Source organism: Asparagus officinalis, chromosome 8, assembly GCF_001876935.1.
Source record: "Asparagus officinalis chromosome 8, Aspof.V1, whole genome shotgun sequence".
NCBI classification, from domain to species: Eukaryota; Viridiplantae; Streptophyta; class Magnoliopsida; order Asparagales; family Asparagaceae; genus Asparagus; species Asparagus officinalis.
The window spans coordinates 101,125,143-101,141,567 of NC_033801.1; the positions used below are offsets into that span (position 1 = coordinate 101,125,143).

General features: G+C 36.5%; 3 protein-coding genes across 5 annotated transcripts; all 3 read right to left on the reverse strand.

The window, feature by feature from the left end:
• On the reverse strand, positions 1,116-1,733 carry LOC109821607 (myb-like protein W). Its single transcript, XM_020387784.1, has one exon. It carries the CDS (start codon positions 1,731-1,733, stop codon positions 1,116-1,118), a length of 618 nt encoding a protein of 205 aa, XP_020243373.1.
• Positions 5,331-7,694, reverse strand: LOC109822040. Of its 2 annotated transcripts, none has more exons than XM_020388199.1 (3): positions 7,154-7,694; positions 5,776-5,935; positions 5,331-5,619 (listed from the first exon to the last, which is right to left on the reverse strand). In XM_020388199.1, the coding sequence occupies exons 1-3, from the start codon at positions 7,355-7,357 to the stop codon at positions 5,477-5,479; spliced, it is 507 nt and encodes a 168-aa protein (XP_020243788.1). In that variant the 5' UTR covers positions 7,358-7,694; the 3' UTR covers positions 5,331-5,476. The 2 variants fall into 2 exon arrangements, with proteins under 2 accessions (XP_020243788.1, XP_020243789.1); XM_020388200.1 differs by having other exon boundaries at positions 5,332-5,571; positions 7,154-7,693.
• On the reverse strand, positions 8,952-16,110 carry LOC109822038. Of its 2 annotated transcripts, none has more exons than XM_020388197.1 (3): positions 15,764-16,110; positions 14,385-14,544; positions 8,952-9,235 (listed from the first exon to the last, which is right to left on the reverse strand). In XM_020388197.1, exons 1-3 carry the CDS (start codon positions 15,965-15,967, stop codon positions 8,967-8,969), a joined length of 633 nt encoding a protein of 210 aa, XP_020243786.1. In that variant the 5' UTR covers positions 15,968-16,110; the 3' UTR covers positions 8,952-8,966. The 2 variants fall into 2 exon arrangements, with proteins under 2 accessions (XP_020243786.1, XP_020243787.1); XM_020388198.1 differs by lacking the exon at positions 8,952-9,235 and adding an exon at positions 11,757-13,890.

The window sequence follows — 16,425 nt, forward strand, 5'->3', positions numbered from 1 at the left end:
AACTGAGAGAATGGGAATCAAAGCAGTTAGCGTGTCCAAATGTTTTGAAGTCATCAGCAAGGGCGACATCTTCAACGATTTCAATTTATATGATTCAGTTGGAGCATTCAGTGATATAACATGAGTTTTCCTTGCAAATCATATTTTTGGAGTGGAACACTATGCTGTTTGCGTGCTCGTGCGTGAGTGCACACGTGTCAAATGTACAATGTAAAATTTTTCCAGAGTGATGATTGTCTGTGAAAAGATGACATCTGATATCCAGGTTGTGCATTTAGATGTCCTTGTAATCAAGGAAATTATGTGACTTATTCGAGGCTAAAGTGATTAACAGTACTATTTGTTAGAATTTGAGGAATCATCTCTGGTTGATCTGTAATTGATGGGCTTATTGTTAATTTATGAGTTCATGATGATCGGAGAAAACTGCCCAAGTAGATTTTGATTCAAAAATCCTCAGCAGAGGGAGGAATAAAATAGCAAAGTACACTTAGCTGTGAGAATAGCAATGAAATTTAACCGTAACGAGCACCTATTGGAAGACCTGAAACAAATATGCATTTGTAAAGAACAATTATAACGTGCATTTGAGTTGCGATCAAGGCAGAGAAAGCGGTAAGTAGAACATAGAACACAAATTATGATTAATTTTATAGGGTTAAAGTAAATGCGAATCGACCCAGATAATAAGTAGATAAGGAGAGGAGGAAAATTGAAAAGCTGCAGTGATCAAATACTTTATATACTTATTCTTCATGAATATAGCGGACAATGACAATGCCTAACAACTTTCATTGTTTTCAACATGTATGCTCTCTAAAGTAAACATAGTACTAAAACTCTGTTGATATCATCTTTGTTCCTTGCATGTCTTCTACATTTTTGCTTATGGAGGCTCAGTTGTGACGATGGAAAGCCCAGTTCAGTACGTCCTTGTTTAATATTTCAGCAAATCTACACCAGAAGAACGAAACTTGTTCAAGTTGAACTTTTTATCTATACTTTAAAAGTGTATTACACAATACCGATGGCTACAACAAGTTGATTGTCTTTAATTTCGAGTCTCCTCACTTGTTTTTTCATGATAGTCTTAGAAATGTAGCGACATCTCAAAACTAAAACTCATCAAATTCGTTGTAATTCCCTTCACCGCGATCTTCTCCCAGATCACGAAAATCGTCATAACCTTGATCCTCAGCGGATTTATCGTCTCCGCAGGCCTCCTCTTCTTCTTCATTATAATCCTCTGTAGCTTCCCTATTGAATTCTTCTTTGCTTTCCTCCTCATTGCCATGTTCACTGGTTATACCATTGTTATCTGTTTCATAAAACTGCGAAAAAGCATCATAATTAATTCTGGAACTCAATCTCTGTTCCTTCTGCTTCTCTTTTGTAGGCTTAGCCCCCCTATCAATGTCTCCTTCTCTTCTCCGTTTCCTCTCTTTCCTGATCTTCGTATCATCAGCAGAGATCTCGGATGCCTGCTCCTCGATATAATTCTTGTTCATCAATTCCCAAACTATTGTCTTGTAATTCTTTTCTCTCTCAGTATTAAGATACACATTAATATCGTCGCCGTCCTCCTCTTCCTCCTCGGTTTTATCCCTCTCCGTATTCTGCTGCAAAACATCGAGGCATTCTCTGCACAGCCCGTAACAGCAATGTGCGCGATCATAGCTCCCCTTGTGCTCGCAGACCAATTCATCCGAACCAAAATAATTGCAATTACTCATCTCAGCAGCCCGCGATATAAACTCCTCCATTGTCAACTTCTCCCATTGTGAGAACCCTCGCCCCTGTCCCCGCGCAGCTGCAGCAATGCACAATGCCAGCGCTGCCAGAACTTTCGATAGGCAACCTCATTGTCACTGCGTCAGCATCAGTCTCTCCGGCTCCTCGGGTGCCCGACAAGATCCTCAACGCCGCGGCCTCAGCATCCTTCTCGCCCAACAGGCGAGTTGACATCCGATGCATAAACAAACTGGGGTCAATAGAAGGACAACAAGGTTCACTGTCTCTCAAGATAATTTTGGAGAGGGCTACAAAAACCGCGCCCAAAGCGTAAAAGTTGTCAACTTTCGAAGAGTTCAATAGATCAACAAGCATGTAGGGTTTGCGATGGCGGCGGAGAGCGGACGTTAACGCAGGCGGCGGCCACGTTGCGGCGCGGCGGCGGCCACCTCCGGCGAAGAACTCGGAAATCTGAATCCACCGTCCCTTGCGGAGGGAGATATTGGGGCTGTCGCCGATGATGACGAACGACTCGTTCCTGGCCAGGCCACGTCGCTGGCGATTGTCCGCGAATAAAGGAACGAGGTTTGTCGCGGAGGGACGGTAAAGGGGCGATCTTGAGGATGCGCCGCGAGGCGGAGCAAGTAGGTGAATCCTTCTCTTCGTCAATTGCCCGGCCGGCGATCTTTTCAACTTAGCGGCCGCGTCCGCTGTCGGCCATTCGTCGAGCAGTGATGGACACCAGGGCATTGTGTAGCGCGTAGCGGTTTAGGGTTTTAGACGAGAGAAATCTCCAGTCGACCCGAGAGAGGGAGCCGCAACGAAAGCAACTTTTCACGTAAGCCCTTCATAACATCAATATTTGAAGGTGGGTTAATTGCGGAGGGTCCTGCTGTACTATCACTCAATTGCGGATAGGTCCCTTATAGTTCTATTTTGTGTGGATAAACCCCGCTGAGTGAACTTTTTAGATTCTTTGAAAATTCAAAATAGTTCGCCATTAGGGGGCTATTCTCCCCAATAGAGCTGCATTGAATTTATCTGGCTTTAGTAATTTTTTTTACTCTTTCAAACGTTAAAAAAAAAGAATTCACTCAGAGGGCTGCACAATAAAACTATAGAGGGTCTATCTAAAATTGGTCGATAGTATGGAGGGCATATCTACAGTTAACCCTCAGCAGATTTACCCTCCACATTGAACTTTTATAACAATTTGAGGATAAATTTAAAAGTACGTAAATTTTGGAGGGTATGTATTTGAAAATACAAATTTTCATTGATAACAACTGGGGGGGAAAAAAAAAAAAAAAAAAAAAAAAAAACTTTCATAGTTGAAAATAGTCCCCAAAGCTTTCATATATATTTGAAATTAATGTCTCGAATCTTTCATATTTGAAAATAGTCTTTTGAATCATTTTATTTTGAAATTAGTCCCTCGAGTCTTTGAAGTGTTTGAAATTATGTTATATTTATCATCTACACTGTTAACCACAATTAGGTAGTCGTTAATCAGAGACGGTTAATTACCAAATAAACCAAAATAAATAACAAAATCTGCCAAAATGAGGCTCAAAATCTTGCATAATCTTTTCTCAATTTTTACTCCAGCGAAGTTTTTCCAGTGTATGGGTTTGAATGGATATGTATATAACTGCTATTACACCCAAAACTATGAAAAATCATAGAATGTCTCAAATCCAACCAACCTCTAAGTAGATGGACTAATTTTAAGTTGCTTTTCGATTGATGCATAGCATCATACTTGCATTTTTGATCCCTCATGAAAAAAAAAATATTGGCTTTGTTGTCGGGCGAGGCTTTAAAAGTAGATTAGTTAGGTGGGGGGGGGCAATATTAAGAAAAAGTAAATTGCCAAGAGTACCCCTTAGTATCACACAATTGCAAAGAGACTTACATTGTTCTATATGATGCGAATAGAACTCTTAAAGTTCTACTTATTGTGAAAAGACTCCTGTAGTATCGGCCCAAGTGTGTGTACATCCTTATTGAACTTTCTCTAACCCTTCTACAAGGCAAAAAGATTTAGTAATTTAGCGCCTATCATCACCAACAGAACTATAATGGATCTATCCACCTCCTAAAATGCTTTTAAACGATTTTAAGAGTAAAAAAAAAATTTCGCTCAGAGAGAGTCTATTCGCAACAAATAGCAACAAATGGAACTAAGGGACTCCCTTTGCAATCGGGTGATACTAAAGGGGTCTGGTCGCAATTAACCCTTAAGAAAAACCCACCCTTCATTCGTCGGACATTTTTGCCCCCATTTTGATCTCAATGACATGATGATGATATAACCGCTCATCCCTCATCCTTTCCTTGGAGAAAATTTTCAAAACAACCCCAAAAAGTTTTTTTTTTTCAAAATCGACCCATTTTTTTATTTATCAAAATCGATTCATTTTTTGCCACGTGGGCGTAATGAAGTTCCTAAACAGTCTGGGTTGTCAACCCCGACTATTTAGGACATGAAAATTTCAGGTTTAAGAGTTCTAATTGGGGTTTATCACCCTCCCAAACTAGGTCTTAATAAAACTCATATGGCCTGTTTGGATGGAGGGTAGAGAGGGGGAAGGGAAGGGAAGGGAAGAGAAATTTTATTTTAACCTTGTTTGGGAGTTTCATTTTGGAGGGTAGAGGAGGGGAATGGAGGGGAAATTTGGCCCAAATTCTTACACCCCAAATTGGGGTGTAATGGAGGGGAAGGGAAGGAAGGGGAAAAATTCCCCTTCCTTCCCCTTCCTTCCCTTCCCTAAGGGCTTGTTTGGATTGAGGGTAATGGGAGTGAGGGGAAGGGAGGGGAACCATTCACCTCCATTCACCTTGTTTGGGAACACTTAGGAGGTTAAGTTAATTCACCCTAGTTCCCCTTGGTTCACCCTCTAATAGTATAAAAATTGTTACCCCCAAATTGGGGTGTAACCAAGGAGAAGGGAACTCCCTTCCCTTCCCTTCACTCAGTTTCCCTTAACTTCCCTTCACCCCCTACAAATCCAAACATGCCCTAAGGGGCTGTTTGGTTCAATAGAGGGTAGGAATAGGATTAGGAATTCTATTTTATTTATGGATTCCAACCTAATCCATAAAATTTTTATAGACATGTTATAGTTTTATGGAATCCTATTTTTTTGGCATTCTAAGTTTGTTTCACCCAAAGGATTAGGAATCTCACTTTTATAGAATTGGTCCAATTCCTAATACCATGTTTGCTTCAAAAAGTCTCTTTTTTGGGAATAGATACTGTAGCAACAGCAAGCCTCTTGACCATTTGAAAAATACTGTAGTAACGGCTAGAAGAGGCCGTATTTTCTTTTTTTTTTGCTGGAATCACTGTAGCAACGGCTCTTTTCAAACTCAAAAATTCAGATTACAAAAATCATAGACAGAACACTGTAGCAACGGCAACAAACCAGCAACAAACCAGCAACAGCAGCAAACCAACCAGCAGCAGCAGCAAATGCTGCACAAACAAAGGCAGCAGCATGAGCTGCAGAAAGCTCAAAACAGGCACAAACCAGCAACCAGCAGCAGTATGAGCTGCAGAAAGCTCAAAACAGGCACAAACCAGCAACCAGCAGCAGTATGAGCTGCAGAAAGCTCAAAACAGGCACAAACCAGCAACCAGCAGCAGTATGAGCTGCAGAAAGCTCAAAACAGGCACAAACCAACCAGCAGCAGCAGCAAATGCTGCACAAAGCAAGAAACAACAGCAACTGCTGCAGAAAACTCAAAACAGGCACAAACCAGCAAGAAACAGCAGCAGCATGAGCTGCAGAAAGCTCAAAACAAGCACACACCAACCACCACCAGCAGCAGCAAATGCTGCACAAAGCAACAAACCAGCAACAAACCACCCAGCAGCAGCATGAGCTGCAGAAAGCTCAAAACAAGCAACTAGTCAAAATCCTACGCTATCATAAGGAGAAGAGACCAACTTACTAAGAGAAAAGAAACTAAACAAGAAATAAATACAAAATATACTATAGCTGTATAACACTATATAAGTGTGGGGGGCATGATTTGTACCTTCAGGTGATGACCAAATATTCGCTTCAGTCCTGACATTAGATTTGTTGTTCTCAGCAAAGTCTAATTCTGCCCTCGCTGACTCCAAATGGAGATTATTTAAATTCTTTATCGCAATGTCCAAGTCATTGCCTGATACTTCAAGTGCTTTCGCGAGCAACTAAAAGAATGTTGACAGAAAATATAAGTGAACTATCAATTGTAAGAAATCAAACAATATGCTTATGTTACAACATAAAGAAAGATAAATAAAGGTTGACAAGCGTGTTTCAAATAGCAATTGTCATTTTCGAAGAGAAAATAATGCTAATAATAATCAGATAAAATGATTAAATATAAAAGGGAAAAAAATGGACACTAGTTGTTAATTGATATAGACCATTTGGTTAGTTTTGGAACTGACTGTAGGAAGACATATATGAAAAAATCAGTATGATATTCAACATACATGAATTCCGTGCGCATGAAGTTTATTGACAATTCGGCCTTTACATTAAATCTTTAAGTGGAACTAAAATTAACATCACTATCTTACGAAATAAGCTCGCCTTCACATTGGTTCAGATGTCCATAGAATAAGAGAAAAATTTAGCCTGTATAATGTCCCCTAATCCCCAATTAATCGGAATAAAGGCTTTGTTGTTATAGTTGTCACCATTGTCGTTATGTACTAATATCGCCAATTACAGATGCAAGCATCCAAACTGAGATATTCTCTAAATTTTTTTTAATTTATTACTTCCGTCTTATGGGGTCTTATAGTTATAACATCTAAAGAGTTACTTGGGTGAGCCAGGTTGCATTCTCATATCCAACTACACCATCATGTCAAAGATTTCCCCGTTTCGGTTCTTACAAACTTTGATTTAGATTTCCTTTTCTTCTGAATGAAGTGGACAAGTATGCAAGGCAGAACAAAGACATACCCCTAAAATCTTCATCAGCAACCTAATCGGGCCTAAAGAAAAAGACATTTTTTAATATTAAAGATTATTGCTAAAGGCCTTTGTTAATGCATAGGATGATCATTTGAAATTCCTATACTTAGCCAAAATTTACTCTTAAGAGTGACAAAACTTACAATAATTGCAGTAGCATCACCAAATGGCCTTCGTTTTAACAGGAAGGGTAATTTTATTAAATGTCTCTAACGAGTTAATACTTAAATATCAATAGTCATTACTAGTATTATTATCTATACGACATTTTTTTACTGTGATGTGAATATGATCGAGTAAATTTCCACTGTTGCAACCTTTTACATCATCTTCAAAGAAGGTGAAAGAAAATAATCACCACCAAAATTACTTCATATCCAATCAAAAGTAAATATACGAAAAACACAACAACAATTCAAGGACGGGCATAGAAATATTACCTCCTCATCCATATCAGGAAACAGAGCCCTAAGCCGATCAACTGGAGAAACAACGGTCGAAGGTGGTGACGTGACCGAGGCCGGAGGCGGAGAGAACTGGAGGGCGGCGGAGCACCGGATCCTCTTCGAGGCTGGAACAGGCGTATGGTACTCGTCCTCGAAGAAGCTCGCCGGCGATCTTTTGCCGCACAATAGCACAGACATGATGATGATCGAAGCTCTGAGCTTCTAGGGTTTCTGATTATTTTTGGGAAAGCAGAGGGATTGATTCTGGGGTTTGAAGGAAGCTGAAGGAGAGAGAAAGGGATCGAGGGTATTTTCCATCATAATACTAAACTTGGGTTTCGAGAAAGAGGCCCAAACCCAAGTTGAAGAAGACGAAGCGCGGGAACTGAGGCGCGAAGAAGAGGGCGATGAGGCGGGAGCGATACAGCGATTCCAGATCTAGGGATCGAATTCGTGAAGATGAGGAATCGGAATCGACCCTGTCAGAAATCTCGCCCAAATCCGCACCCAAAGCTCGGATTTGGGTTTCTATAAAAAACGACAACTGTAGCTACTTTATAGAAATGGTAATCCCAAAATTTTTGCTGAGCCAAACTTCAGAATAGGATTCACAAAGAATCCAAAAATTACGAAAATGCCACTGTCAGAGCCCAATTACTAATCCTATTCTATAAAAGGGTGAAACAAAAATTACGAAAATGCCACTGTTATAGAAATTTACTAATCCTATATTTGCATTGACTATTCACTTTTAATTCTTTTGAATTATTATCTATTGTGTCTTGTATAACTTATAATATATTATGTCATACACATACATATTTATTTTCTCATTCAACACTTGCTCACACATTCGTCATAGCATGTTATGACCTTATTCCTGTATTCTTATCCTTGGGTTCTTTGTGCATCACTTGTACTTTGAATTCCGAGGACGGAATTTGTTTTAAGGGGGGTAGGATGTAATGATCGTAAATTTCTAATACGGGTTTAAATAATTTTCTGATAATTAAATATTAAATATTATTTTTCTAAAAAGAGTATTTGTATTTTCCCAATTTCTCTAGAATTTTTTCTGATTTAAAATACGATTTTATATTTATTTTAATCGTTTTGCTAATTATAAATTTAATTGTTTCGGTTAAACTTTTAAACTAATAGTTAAATATTCATTATTGTTATTGTTATTATTATTTTGACTATAAATTTTGAATATTTATTTGAATAAATTTTCTGATATTTTAATTTTAAAAAATATATTTTTCCCTATGTTTTTCCTCTTACCGGTATTTCATATCTCTCTCTCCCCCTACCCCATTTCCCCAATTCACTCCCTAAATCCCACAAATCCCCACCTCGTGTTTCCCCCTCCCTCGTGTCCCGCACCCAATCTCTTTTCCTCTCTCTACAAATCTCATTCTCACTCTCCAGCTCACTCTCACTCAATCTCTCTCTCACCCACGTGTAGGAATATGATTAGTAATTCTATTTTATTTATGGATTCCAACCTAATCCATAAAATTTTTATAGACATGTTATAGTTTTATGGAATCCTATTTTTTTGGCATTCTAAGTTTGTTTCACCCAAATGATTAGGAATCTCACTTTTATAGAATTGGTCCAATTCCTAATACCATGTTTGCTTCAAAAAGTCTCTTTTTTGGGAATAGATACTGTAGCAACAGCAAGCCTCTTGACCATTTGAAAAATACTGTAGTAACGGCTAGAAGAGGCCGTATTTTCTTTTTTTTGCTGGAATCACTGTAGCAACGGCTCTTTTCAAACTCAAAAATTCAGATTACAAAAATCATAGACAGAACACTGTAGCAACGGCAACAAACCAGCAACAAACCAGCAACAGCAGCAAACCAACCAGCAGCAGCAGCAAATGCTGCACAAACAAAGGCAGCAGCATGAGCTGCAGAAAGCTCAAAACAGGCACAAACCAGCAAGAAACAGCAAACAACATGAGCTGCAGAAAGCTCAAAACAAGCACACACCAACCACCACCAGCAGCAGCAAATGCTGCACAAAGCAACAAACCAGCAACAAACCAACCAGCAGCAGCAGCATGAGCTGCAGAAAGCTCAAAACAGGCACAAACCAACCAGCAGCAGCAGCAAATGCTGCACAAAGCAACCAGCAGCAGCAACAAATGCTGCACAAAGCAACCAGCAGCAGCAACTGCTGCAGAAACGGAGAAAAATATATTTTGCAATCAAAGAAGCTAAAGAAAGAATTGAGACTTGTCGAAAATCAACTACTAGTTTGGAAAATTTCTGCAATTTTCTTAGCAATTTTTTGTGTTATTTTAATTATTACAAACTTCATGTCATGTACCTGTACTTGCAAAAACTACTGAGGATGTAATGAAAACTGTTGTTTGAACCTAGTTGTTAATTGATATAGACCATTTGGTTAGTTTTGGAACTGACTGTAGGAAGACATATATGAAAAAATCAGTATGATATTCAACATACATGAATTCCGTGCGCATGAAGTTTATTGACAATTCGGCCTTTACATTAAATCTTTAAGTGGAACTAAAATTAACATCACTATCTTACGAAATAAGCTCGCCTTCACATTGGTTCAGATGTCCATAGAATAAGAGAAAAATTTAGCCTGTATAATGTCCCCTAATCCCCAATTAATCGGAATAAAGGCTTTGTTGTTATAGTTGTCACCATTGTCGTTATGTACTAATATCGCCAATTACAGATGCAAGCATCCAAACTGAGATATTCTCTAAATTTTTTTTTAATTTATTACTTCCGTCTTATGGGGTCTTATAGTTATAACATCTAAAGAGTTACTTGGATGAGCCAGGTTGCATTCTCATATCCAACTACACCATCATTTCAAAGATTTCCCCGTTTCGGTTCTTACAAACTTTGATTTAGATTTCCTTTTCATCTGAATGAAGTGGACAAGTATGCAAGGCAGAACAAAGACATACCCCCAAAATCTTCATCAGCAACCTAATCGGGCCTAAAGAAAAAGACATTTTTTAATATTAAAGACCATTGCTAAAGGCCTTTGTTAATGCATAGGATGATCATTTGAAATTCCTATACTTAGCCAAAATTTACTCTTAAGAGTGACAAAACTTACAATAATTGCAGTAGCATCACCAAATGGCCTTCGTTTTAACAGGATGATCAACTAACTACTTTGTTACGAAAGAAATCTTACCAGTTAAGTACAATGTTAAAACAACATGAAAAACCAGTTAGCTTTCGGTAGTTGGCTCTTCTTTTATGCCTAAGACATGTCGATTAAATTACTAATATTCATTACTTCCTTTTCTCCATGAAAATCAAAGACAATGATATTTCTATTTACAGTCATGAGTATTGAATCAGCAGAAAGCAACTAACACCAGATTATGAAAATCTTTAAGGGTATCCCACCCAAGACGTGTAAATAAATGTGACTTACAGAATCAGGAAAATAACAACATCGGGAAACTTGTCTTAATATTAAAAATAAGTTTATCCGTTGACAATCATTCATAATAGCAGCAGGAAAGTAGCCCAAATATGTTTTCTTTCATTATAACAGTTGTAATTATATGTAGTTTGTACAGTAGTCTTTATGTTAGTTCTCCCTTTGTCTGAAATGCATTTTTGGATGATCAAGTACTAAACAGATTTCCCGATGCCGATGTTTCCTACTGTTGGTCGTTGATATATTCCTCAGTTTTTTCAAATCACATAGCATTGAGTATAACGCAGAATCTGAAGAAACATGTTCTGTTAGTCCTTAATCTTTCTTAATGTAAGATACAGTGACAAATATTATAGAGAAACTATCCGCAACTTTCTTAATGTAAGATAGTATTTTCCTGTACTTAAGGTATTTACCCGAGTGATTTTTGACCAACTCAAGTCAAAAGTGACAGAAGCCAAACACTGATTTCTGCACTGAACAGTGGCATCAAACAAAACAAAGCATACCATTATTGCTGATTAACGATGAATCCAAAAAACATTGACGGTGCATGGATTTTGAATAGGTTAATCCTTCAAATATGATTGTTAGTTACAAAATCATAACCTGTAATCTTGCAAAAATTCTGTGTTCTTTAAACTACTAATTCATACTCAAATCAAAAAAGAAAATGACAAAGTCTACTCAACCCATATACTCAAAACATAAATTTCAAAACTCATTTCTTTCAAAACATACAGAAATTCCCATATCTTTACTCCATCCAATCCCACTCTGTTTCATCAAAGTCACTGTCTTCATCACCTTCCATTATATTATCATCATCAATATATATATTTGGAGGAATGTCAGCAGTGGACCTCGGCACATCATCTCTACACCAACCCACATCATCTATGTCATCATTACTAGTTGGGATTAAATCACTGACAATGTCACTACTTTTTCAACCCAATAATCACCTCCATGTGTAGCACCAATATCATAAACATGACTAGGAAGCTTCTTTAAAACATAATGCCAATTCTTGTTTGCCTCTTCAACAGGATCCTTCACATAGAAAACTTGATGAACTTGGCATGCCATGACAAAAGGGTCATTTATATGGCCTTTGTTATTGAAATTGACGCGGATAAGATTTTCTTTCATGCTTGATGCACTTGATACAATAAGGACAATCATAAGTATTGTCAGGTGTGGTAATTATTTTAATATATTACGCTAACTGATGAGTATACTTTTGTTTTGCAAATTGTGCATCAAGACTTATTATAAAGCTCATTCATCTCAGTACTTCATTATATCCATCAGTAATCATTTTTCTAGATTGGTAAGGAATCAGGCAATAATTTTAATGTACTTTTCCTTAATGTCTATATTAAGATGTTTGTTGATGATTTGAGTTATTTGAGGTATTGGGGATATTTCTTCCATACCTTTTTCCTTTAGGTCAAATTAAGGAGGAAGAGGTACTTTGCATTTACTGGGCTTTTTGTCTGGTAAGAAACTAGTCATGCTAGAAAAGAAAGCCAGCACCAATATTAGTAAATCCAGTAATATATCAAATAGTATTAAATATAATTCTCTAATTCCATGGATCATCTTATTTGCACATTTTTCTCAATTAAAGAATTAATTTTCTTTTCAAGAAATTGTGCAACAGCTTGATTATCTCTTTAAATAATGAACTCAGACAATAGTAAGTATATTTTTAAAGAACTAATAGTGTTTTGATAGCTAATAATTCTTTATCATATGTAGCATAATTTTTTTCCAGTCCTTTAAATTTTCCAGAGCAATATGCACATATTTCAGGGTCTAATTGGTTGATCTTTGTCCTTGAACCAGGCTCAGATACTAATTCGAAGCGCAGATGTTTTGGTGGAATTACAAATAGAATTCCTTACCAATGTGTATCTAAAGCATCAGTTTGTATAACTAATGTATCTCTAGATTGTGGTTGATAAAGATTTTTTGTTCTTTTATTTCTTTTTTGATGTTGCCAATTTCTTGTAATTGTTCATCATTGAGTGCTATTTTAATTTTGTCAGTATCCCAACAAGTTACTCCATTATTATTTGTCTTTATATTTTCTTCTGTTCTTCAATAAGTTTATTCTAAAGCGAAGAAATCTTTTCGGAGAGATTAGATATATACTTTTTTCCATAATTTAGTAAGCCTAGAAAGCTTTGCAGATCTTTTAGAGTTTTACAATTACCTTTGAACTCTTTGATCTTTGTAATGATACGATCTTGTAATTCAACATGACCACATTTATTTTTTTTTCCCTAAAAATTTGATATCTTCTTTCATTAAAGCTATCTTTTTAAGAGATAAAATAACGTGATTGAGCAATAGTTGTGCTACTGCTATCAGGTGTTCTTTGTGTTCTTCTTTAGTTTTTGAGAACACTAGGATGTCATCTATGTGACAATAATGAACAGTAAATGCTCATATGGTCATTAACTATAAAAAGGTAAATGAAGCCACCAAATTTGACATTTTCTTCATCCCCAACAGTGAATTAATATTATACAGAATCCGAGATGCTAAATAGATCAATAAATCCGATGCAAAATCAGGATTCTGGTAAATTAAAAGGATGCAGAAAGCAAAAGGCTAACAGCATTCAGTTGTCCTAATGGTGGACATTATGAATAGAACATTATGTCATTTGCCCTAAAAAATGCCCCTCAAGTGTTCCAGAAATGGATGAATAGTATTTTTGGGCATTTACTCTTTGTTGTTGTCTACACAGATGACATCCTCAGGGATAGGGAAAACAAAAAAAAAATCCTAAGAACAACCATCTTAATCATAAGGAACAATAGAATTAAACATTTGAATTTTTTTTCTTTGTTATGTCATTAAAATTGTAAGTATAGGATTGTGAGTTGAAACATTGTGTTCTCTACTGCGAAATATGACATACTCTTGGCAGAAAGCAAGCATAAAAAAGAAAGTAGATGATTTACATGTTCAACATACTCACAAGTATATTAAAAAAGATGTAAATTAGTATATGCCAGCAAGCCCTGTGCTAAGAAAGGGCATGATACTCGAGGATTTTGCTGCTCCAAACATTTGCAGTGAAGTTATATAGGATACAACTAAAATGACTGCAGAATTGGTCTATTCGCTATGGATGTGTCCAAACAAAATGCAACTTCTAAGCCACTCTTATTTAACACAACCCAACTTACTTCAAAGTGCACTTTCAGCACTTAGGCACCTTCCTAGGCGGCTGGCCACTGTGTCCAATACCATGGAGTCCAGAGCTTTGCATGAATGTTAAAAGATAAGTCATATTAAAGCAGGTTGACATTAAAACCAAAGATCAAGTTGAAATATAAAATCTAATGGTTAAGGTTAGAATCAAGAGAAGTTGTTATAAGATCAATCAAAGTTTAGTATTATGATGGAAAAAGCCTAGCACTAAAATCCAAAAACCCCCCCAAAAAAAAAAAAGAAGAGAGAGAGAGAATCTAACCAGTACAAGCTAAAGTATAAGCAACTAGTCAAAATTCTACGCTATCATAAGGAGAAGAGACCAACTTACTGAGTAAGAGAACCCCCCCAAAAAAAAAAAAGAAGAGAGAGAGAGAATCTAACCAGTACAAGCTAAAGTATAAGCAACTAGTCAAAATTCTACGCTATCATAAGGAGAAGAGACCAACTTACTGAGTAAGAGAAAAGAAACTAAACAAGAAATAAATACAAAATATACTATAGCTGTATAACACTATATAAGTGTGGGGGGCATGATTTGTACCTTCAGGTGATGACCAAATATTCGCTTCAGTCCTGACATTAGATTTGTTGTTCTCAGCAAAGTCTAATTCTGCCCTCGCTGACTCCAAATGGAGATTATTTAAATTCTTTATCGCAATGTCCAAGTCATTGCCTGATACTTCAAGTGCTTTCGCGAGCAACTAAAAGAATGTTGACAGAAAATATAAGTGAACTATCAATTGTAAGAAATCAAACAATATGCTTATGTTACAACATAAAGAAAGATAAATAAAGGTTGACAAGCGTGTTTCAAATAGCAATTGTCATTTTCGAAGAGAAAATAATGCTAATAATAATCAGATAAAATGATTAAATATAAAAGGGAAAAAAATGGACACTAGTTGTTAATTGATATAGACCATTTGGTTAGTTTTGGAACTGACTGTAGGAAGACATATATGAAAAAATCAGTATGATATTCAACATACATGAATTCCGTGCGCATGAAGTTTATTGACAATTCGGCCTTTACATTAAATCTTTAAGTGGAACTAAAATTAACATCACTATCTTACGAAATAAGCTCGCCTTCACATTGGTTCAGATGTCCATAGAATAAGAGAAAAATTTAGCCTGTATAATGTCCCCTAATCCCCAATTAATCGGAATAAAGGCTTTGTTGTTATAGTTGTCACCATTGTCGTTATGTACTAATATCGCCAATTACAGATGCAAGCATCCAAACTGAGATATTCTCTAAATTTTTTTTTAATTTATTACTTCCGTCTTATGGGGTCTTATAGTTATAACATCTAAAGAGTTACTTGGATGAGCCAGGTTGCATTCTCATATCCAACTACACCATCATTTCAAAGATTTCCCCGTTTCGGTTCTTACAAACTTTGATTTAGATTTCCTTTTCTTCTGAATGAAGTGGACAAGTATGCAAGGCAGAACAAAGACATACCCCCAAAATCTTCATCAGCAACCTAATCGGGCCTAAAGAAAAAGACATTTTTTAATATTAAAGACCATTGCTAAAGGCCTTTGTTAATGCATAGGATGATCATTTGAAATTCCTATACTTAGCCAAAATTTACTCTTAAGAGTGACAAAACTTACAATAATTGCAGTAGCATCACCAAATGGCCTTCGTTTTAACAGGAAGGGTAATTTTATTAAATGTCTCTAACGAGTTAATACTTAAATATCAATAGTCATTACTAGTATTATTATCTATACGATATTTTTTTACTGTGATGTGAATATGATCGAGTAAATTTCCAAAGTTGCAACCTTTTACATCATCTTCAAAGAAGGTGAAAGAAAATAATCACCACCAAAATTACTTCATATCCAATCAAAAGTAAATATACGAAAAACACAACAACAATTCAAGGACGGGCATAGAAATATTACCTCCTCATCCATATCAGGAAACAGAGCCCTAAGCCGATCAACTGGAGAAACAACGGTCGAAGGTGGTGACGTGACCGAGGCCGGAGGCGGAGAGAACTGGAGGGCGGCGGAGCACCGGATCCTCTTCGAGGCTGGAACAGGCGTATGGTACTCGTCCTCGAAGAAGCTCGCCGGCGATCTTTTGCCGCACAATAGCACAGACATGATGATGATCGAAGCTCTGAGCTTCTAGGGTTTCTGATTATTTTTGGGAAAGCAGAGGGATTGATTCTGGGGTTTGAAGGAAGCTGAAGGAGAGAGAAAGGGATCGAGGGTATTTTCCATCATAATACTAAACTTGGGTTTCGAGAAAGATATCAATTTTTATATAATATATCATATTATTATAATATATTATATTAAATTAATTAATAACATTAAATATAGTTATAATTAATTAGTAATTTTAATATCATATGTTATAGTTTAATATAAAGTAAAATAATGTATTATAATATAATAACATACCTAACAATATGCTAAATCAATTAGGTAAATTAATTTAGACTTTTGATTGAACTTTAATAAGGTGACATATTATCTATTATCCCACAAGAATTATGAAATCAAAGCTTCAAATTATCTCATTATCCTAAATTATCCCACTTTACGTCACTTAAAAT